The 7,430-nt window shown below is 48.0% G+C and overlaps 1 protein-coding gene across 1 annotated transcript; it reads left to right on the forward strand.

The window, feature by feature from the left end:
• The first annotated feature begins 209 nt into the window (after positions 1–209).
• On the forward strand, positions 210–5,725 carry LOC101445656 (MORF4 family associated protein 1 like 2-like). Its single transcript, XM_004465203.5, has 2 exons — positions 210–808; positions 1,290–5,725. Exon 1 carries the CDS (start codon positions 434–436, stop codon positions 791–793), a length of 360 nt encoding a protein of 119 aa, XP_004465260.1. The 5' UTR covers positions 210–433; the 3' UTR covers positions 794–808; positions 1,290–5,725.
• Positions 5,726–7,430: the final 1,705 nt, after the last annotated feature.

The following is a 7,430-nucleotide window of genomic DNA, read 5'->3' on the forward strand; positions in this document are numbered from 1 at the left end:
GGCGCTAAGGCTTCACTGAGAGGAACGAACCAGCCGTGGACCAGCATACTTAAGTATGCGCCTGCGCATCTAAATGTATGAGTACGCTTGTGCGCGTGCGTGTGCACGGCCGCAGGGAGCTGGCGACGCCCTCTTTACGACGGGCGCCGGAACTTTTTTCCTACCAACTATGTGGCCGTAAAGGAGCCAGGAACGTCGTGAAAGGGCCGCAAACCAACAGAGCCCTGGTAGGCGGCTGGGAATCCATTTTGGAATCCGTCTTTGCTGCGAAAAGTTGGGAGGACCTGTTGCTAGTGGTATCTCCAGGGGCAGTGACGCCTCCGACCGAGCGCAGCCCCGCGGTCGCTCGCAGTGGACCGACCGGCCTCTCGGGCGCGGGGACGAGGACGCGGGTGGCCGCGGGGTGGCGAAGGGGCGGTGGGCGAGCGGCGCGATGCGGCCCGTGGACGTGGACGAGGTGCGAGAAGCCGAGGAGGATTTCGAGAGGCTCCTGAACCCCGTCCTCGATGCCTTCCGGGAGGACATCGCCTCCCTGGAGCGCGAGCACGTCAGGGCGCACCTGAGGGCCAGGAGGAAGCTGATGGAGATCGAGAGCCTGCTGGACGAGATCAAAAGCGAGGTGGAGGCCTCGGAGGAGAGCGCCATGGACCCCGCCCGAAGCCCGGGAGGTGAGGCCGAGGAGCGAGTGATGAAGCTGTGCGAGAAGGTGGAGAAGAAGGCCATCGAGGCGGCGCTGATGGGGAAGAGGATAGTGGAGATTCACCAGCAGATCGACCGCTACGAATGCTACTGAAGGACTCGAGAGCGGGTAAGTTACGGTCCGAGAGGATTAGCGGAGAGCCTGGCCACGGGGGAGAGCTGGATTGCTGGGAGAGTCGTTTCCAGTTTAGTGCAAGACCGGGTTTGGGAGGAAGGCAGGGGGAAAGGGGAAGATGACCTAGCCATGTTTTTAGCTTAGATAACGTTTTGTTATTTTTTAACGTAATGAGAAGAAAATATTTTTTTGGTTTTTTTTTGTTAAACGAAAAGACCATTTTGGTAAAATATTTGCAGAATGTATTCACTAAGGAGCGAAAACCTCGCTATAGGAGGATGGGAGAGAAATAGAGCGTGTGAAACAAGTACATTATGGACATTTGTAAAGGTTCTTATGAGATTGGAACAGTTCAGATAACCCTTCTGCAAGTGGTGGCATTTTGTACAGGTAGCTGGGTTGGTTTGACTCCAGGATGTGGGAATCTTAGACTCCCAACTTACAATGTCGTGAATTTCCCCCACTTGTGCTCTAGGTTCCAGACTGATGAACTCTGTTCAGCTGGTAAGGAGAACTGACTTCTTGGAGAGGCTGAACCCAGAGAGCCTTTTGTTTTCTCACCTCTGTTTTTTTCACCATCTTAAGCACTAAGTCTTCAGCACCATCCTGTTGGATAACATCAGCATTAGATTATCAGATTCAGCTTTAGATTAACAAGCACCTTCATTTCTGAAAGGACAGCCTTTAATTAAATGCTCTTGCATAAAGAAATGAGGTCCTAGATTCCTAGGCAGTAAACGGCTGCCGTGGTTATATTTGTTACTGTGATTTTATTGTTTTGTTTTTTGTTTTTTTTAAACTTGGGAAGTATACCCTTGTGCTTTGCTGTTTTTTGTTGTTGTTGTTGTTTATGTTTCCTGGAATTTGGGGACCCATGAGAGACTTGAAGTCAGAGTTCTCCAAGAGAGAAGACACTACTTGGCTGCAGCTGCTGAAGGAAGAACCCAAACTCCAGTCAAGGGTGTAGATGCCACTACTCTGGATGAGATTGAGAAGGCCCAGAGGACGGTTGGGCATGGAAAGTGATAGTGTATGAATTTGGGGACTCTGCAGTCATCAAATCAAAGAAGAGCTGGTTTTTGTTTTTTGTTTTTTTCTTCCGGAAATGTAATTTGTCTGTGGCATGTTAACTGGTGCACATCATGTAACCTGTCTGGTGAGTAACCTAGAATAGGGGGCAAGTTCTAGGTATGTGTATGTGCTGACTTTGGGGTAAACTTCTTTGATATAATACAGTCATGCATTACGGGGGCTTCTCTTTAAAAATGCATGTGATCTGCAGGGGCCTGGAGGGGAGGAAGGGAAGTGTAGGGCTGGCCATGGTGGGCCCCAAACTGCTAGGCAAGAGGCATGCATCCTTGAGGCTTAGATGATGTCCAGCCTATGTCACCCCGAGCCCAGGCCTCACAGGGATGGAGGGTAGAGCTGAAGCTTGTTAGGTAAAGCTCATTTGCCTAGAAAGACAAAAGCAGAAAGACAATTTTCAGAATCTTTGTGCCAATGACCAAAGCCATTGACTTGGCCAGGAAAAGGTGAGGTAAATAAATTTTTTTCAGAATAGAAGTTTCTCCTTGATTGTCGTTTTTGTCAGTGGGGGCGAACTGCTTCTGATTTAGGAGGTGTTCAACCCTGGAGGTTCAACCTGCAGGCCCTGCAGTGGGGGTGGGGAGGAGGAAGAGCCTTTCATGAACAGGAAGGGCCTCGTGAAAGCCCTGGGTCTGGCCCTGCCTTCGGAGCTCAAGTTCAGTCAGTCACGTAACAAATGATCCTGTGCCCATGTGCTGCTCCAGACTCTATGCAGACACTAGGACTTTCAGGAAGAGACCCCCCTGTGGTGAGGTGAGACAGGTCTGTAGACACATAATTATAGCACAGTGTGCCAACTTTCAGGACATCCTGGGTGCCTGGGGAGGCTGAGGGTACATCAGGGAGTAGACATGGTGCTCATGCTTTTGGATCTGATGTTCATAAGATGCTTAGAATAGTACCTGACCGCAGTGAGAGCTACGTGAGGATCAGGAGTGTGAAGTGAGCCTGGAGGGGTCGCTGCTCATAGCACGGAAGGGAAATGAGGACCTGACTTAGCTTGGTTACCTCAACTCCCTTTGCCTGCTTGTGACGTCCATCAGTGTTGCATCTGCAGCAGCCAGTGTCATATCCCTCTCCCTCCGCTCCCCACGTCTACTCCTTTTTCATTATCATTCGAGGGCTCTTGTATCTTGTGCATGGCATGAGGAATGAGTAGCACTCAGGAGCCATCGTGGATAGCAGCCAGGGAGGGCTTGGGTTGCCAGGGTTGAGAATTGAGGGTTTGTACAGCTCTCTAGCAGCTCCAGTCTCTCTACCTGGGGGTACCCCAGAGGCTCGGCCATGGGAATTGTGCATCCATGTCAGGGGAGAAGAGGAGGAGGATAAAATGGGGGAAATCCTTTAGGAGTCTTTGCTTATGAATTTTGTGTTTCTGTTAAGGCAAGCATCTTTATATTAAAAGAAATGCATCTCTTAAAATGAAAATTGAGATCATTACATTGCTTTCAGCAAACCCATAAAGATGGAAATCAGTCTACAGAATGTAAACAGGATGAATAGGTCAATCCAATACCACTCAAGGAGCCCAAGAGAGAAGCAGTATGAGTTGATTCTGTTTTTTTCTGTCACCTCACAGTTGAAATCCTTTCACTCTGAGCAAATAATCAGGATATTGGGTACATGAATGAGAAAACAAAAGTCTGTGTTATAAGAATCTATTTGGGATTAGACACTTAGCATACCTCATCTCATTTATTTTTGCATATTTCAGAGGTCAATTTCTTATCCTCATTGTTTAAGTGAGGAAACTTGGGCGGGGGTGGGGGTGGGGTGGGGGCACTCAAAAACTGTGCCCAGGGCACCAAGCTGCTGCCAGCTCAACCTTATGTTGGCACCACTGTGGCATCTACCTCTTCTTCCAGCAACCAGGTCTTTGATGCTTTTCAAAATAATAGGTCAAATGCCGACCAAGAGGGAGGCAGCAGCAAGCAGAGTGAGTAAGTGTCTGGGCCTCCTAGGATGTTCCAACAAGGATTTACCCTCATTGACCATCTCCAGATGGGGGGAGAGATAGGAGGAGTCTCTTGGCTGGGTGAGATTAAGGAGCCTAAGGCCAGGCATCCGTCCTTCTGCTCACATCCCACATTCCAGATGTTTTCCACTGACCGGTGGATTTCATAGGATTCCATAGGATGGATTCACTTGTTTGCTCATTTATTCATTCAAGAAATATTTTACCAGCAACACCGAAGAGCAGTTGATTCCCTGGCAGTTGAGTCATTGATTTAAGAATCCTTTTTTGAATGAATACATTTGAAGACCTAAGCTCCAGACTAGACATTGTTACCCACAGCTGACATAGTGGTGCTTTAGGGGGCCTCCACCCTAGTGGATGAGATGGCCAGTTTGACAGACCCCACATGTGGGGTGTGGAGTACTGAGATGAAGGTAAGCCCGTGGGCTAAGGGAACACGGAGGTGGTTTTTAACTTAGCGGGGGGAGTTGGGGAAGGGTTCCCAGAGGAGTGGCAATGTGTTATATGGTTAAAGCAGTGTGGGGGGTGGGGTGGAGATCGGGCAGGGTGTGTAGAAGGTTCTGATCCAGCTGGCCCCGCCCTCTGTCAGTAGAGCACCCCCAAGGCCTAGGCCTCTGCCTCTGGGTGTTATCTAAGCTGACCCCTTGGATGGAGGCAGTTTGGATCTTGGGCACTATCATGGTAACTAGCCGTAGACAAGTTCATGAAATTTACCTCTTGGAAACGAGGGAAATACTTGCGTCTGAGTCCAGAGAAAGGAAAGATGCCCAGGGAGAAAGCTGATTCTGCTGAAGGTAACAACACAGGATGGCACACGGAGGGCAAGGTCAGGAGGGCTGGATTCCATTCCTGGCTCTGCTCCTCTCTCACTCTGTGACCCCGGCTGGGTAAATGGCAGTCTCTCTGGGCCACCAAAAAAATATGCTGTCTTGTCTCTGAGTTTCCATGGATCCTTACCGTTCCATTTGACTTGGTTTCATATAAAATAACCAACCACCTCTTAGACAGTTTTTACCTCTGCCTACCTTGAGGCAGCACTTTGAGGATAGGTGTCTCAGGCCCTTTCAGAGTCTTCTGGAATTTAATTATATGGCCCAGTTACACTAGGTCTTCTGAATAGTCTTGGCCAGCAGAAGATACCTGAGTTCCAGAGAGGCCCTGAGACACTCTAACTAGAAATAAGCTATTGAACAAACGAATTCTGTCTTTGATCTTCACCCATGGGCATCTGGTAAAATTCTTGGGTAGTCAGATGCATCCTGGCCTTGAGTCAGTGTATGGATCAGTCTTATCATTTACACCGTGTCCTCTAAGTCACACTATTTTCCTAGATTTTGTAGCTACCACAGCCGTAGTTGCATATGTACTCTGACTCGGAGGCATGAATGAAAAGTCCCCTCATGCGGTCCCTTAAATCATGGGTGTCTGACGAAGCAATCCTGTTATCTGCTTGATCTGTCAGTTATCCAGAGAGGCTTAATGAACTCTCCTGTGATGATGAATTTGCTGATTTCTTCTTGTAGTTCTCTGAATTTTTTATTTAGACAGTTTGAGGCTATGCCAATGTATGCATACAAGTTTAGAAATATACTGTCTTCCGGTTGAATTGAAACTTTCTTCTAATAATACTTTTTGTCTTAAAGTCTATTTTGTCTGCTTGTAAGATATGCACTCCTAGCTTTCCTCTGGTTAGTATTTGGTAAGTCTTTTTGCCATTATTTTATTTGCAACCTTTTTGTGCCCTTATAATGTAAGAGTCTCTCATAAACGACATACAGCTGGATTCACTTGGTTTTGTTTTTTTATACAGGTCAAAAATAAAAAATCTTTGTCTTGTAATGTGAAAATTTAATCCTTCTGCATTTATTGGAATTGCTTCTACCATGTTATTTTGACCTGTTTGCTCCCCTTTTTTCCATTTCCTTTTTTCTTCCTTCCTTACCATTTTATGGACTAGAGGTTTTAACTTCTTTTTTTTCTCTGCTAGTTTAAAAGTTGTATATTCTTTTTCTATTCCTTTAATAATTACCCTCAAAATGTTAGCATATAAAATTTTAGCTTCCCAAAAGTGGAAGTTTGTCAATACTCTTCCTAAAATATACAGGGATCTAAGAACTTCTTTTATGCTGTTTTGTTTTTTTTTTTAAGATTTATTTTTTATTTCGCTCCCCTTCCCCCCGTTGTCTGCGCTCTGTGTCCATTCGCTGTGTGTTCTTCTGTGACCACTTCTGTCCTTATCAGCGGCATGGCAATGTGTGTTTCTTTTTGTTGGGTCATCTTGTTGCATCAGCTCTCCATGTGTGCAGCGCCATTCTTGGGCAGGCTGCACTTTGCTTTCGCGCTGGGCGGCTCTCCTTACAGGGCGCACTCCTTGCATGTGGGGCTCCCCTAAGTGGGGGACACCCCTGCGTGGCAGGGCACTCCTTGCGCGCATCAGCACTGCGCATGGGCCAGCTCCACACGGGTCAAGGAGGCCCGGGGTTTGAACCATGGACCTGCCATGTGGTAGATGGACGCCCCATCCATTGGGACAAGTCCACTGCATATTAGGAGTGTTAATGTTTTATGTAATCCGTTTTCATGTTTATTCACATTCTTGTCAGTTTCTTTACTCACCATTCCTTCTTGCATCTATTCCTTCCCTTTGAGATACTCAGCCTTCACCCTGGAATACGTATTTCAGAACTACCTTTTGTGAGGAGTCATGAATGGTTAACTTTCTCAATTTTTCTTTCCCTTCTTTCTTGAAAGTTGGTTTTGCTGGGTATACAATTTTAGGTTCACAAATATTTTCTCTCAGCGCCTTTAGGATATTTTTTCACTGATTCTGGTTTCTCTTGTTGAGAATTCATCAGTCTAGTTTTTGACCTTTAGAACAAAACCCGATTCTGGACCAAAGACTACAACTTGAAGGAGCAGATGTGTGCAGTCTCCCCTCCCCCTTTCCTTAGGGTCCTTCCCTGCTTCCTGCCCCGTGGGCTGGCCTGTGTCCACCGTCAGTTGCTGGCCCCAGGGCTCGTGCCGTGGTGATTCCTCTGAAGGGGGGACACTTCATTGTAGCTGAAAGGCAGTAGAAATAGAAAGAGGAGAGCTCTTTAGAGGAGCAGTGCCATGGGGGGGAGAAATTCGGTGGCTGGTGAGTCCCTGGGCGGGAGACTTCTGCCTTGATGGGGAGCCACCTGGAGGATTCTCCTGGAGTCCTGAGATGGCTGCGTGGCACGCTTGTGTAGCGGCCGTGCTTGTGGCCTTCTGCCCTTTGACCCTGCTCAAGTGTGGGTCCCTCGCGCCCCCTCAGCCTCTGCCCTGCTCTGCAGGCAGCCCGGGAAGCCTCAGTGGTCAGTGACTGAGGGCCTCCGCCTCGACCCCTCCACCAGGCTTTCCTCTTCCACAGCTGGGGTGCCTGATGGGGGATTCCCACCAAATGGACCTTAAGTTCGCCCACTGAGGGAAAGCCAGCATCAAGAGCTTGCTCTTTCCTTTCTCCTGACTCTTCTAGTTTAACTCACTGCCCTCTGAATTGGTGGTGGTGCACAGCCAGCACAGCAGTATGGG

This window comes from Dasypus novemcinctus, chromosome 1 (assembly GCF_030445035.2).
Source record: "Dasypus novemcinctus isolate mDasNov1 chromosome 1, mDasNov1.1.hap2, whole genome shotgun sequence".
Lineage (NCBI taxonomy): Eukaryota > Metazoa > Chordata > Mammalia > Cingulata > Dasypodidae > Dasypus > Dasypus novemcinctus.

Bases quoted from the DNA above. Each gene is read 5' to 3' on its own strand.
- LOC101445656 (XM_004465203.5), top strand. From the start codon at position 434: ATGCGGCCCGTGGACGTGGACGAGGTGCGAGAAGCCGAGGAGGATTTC.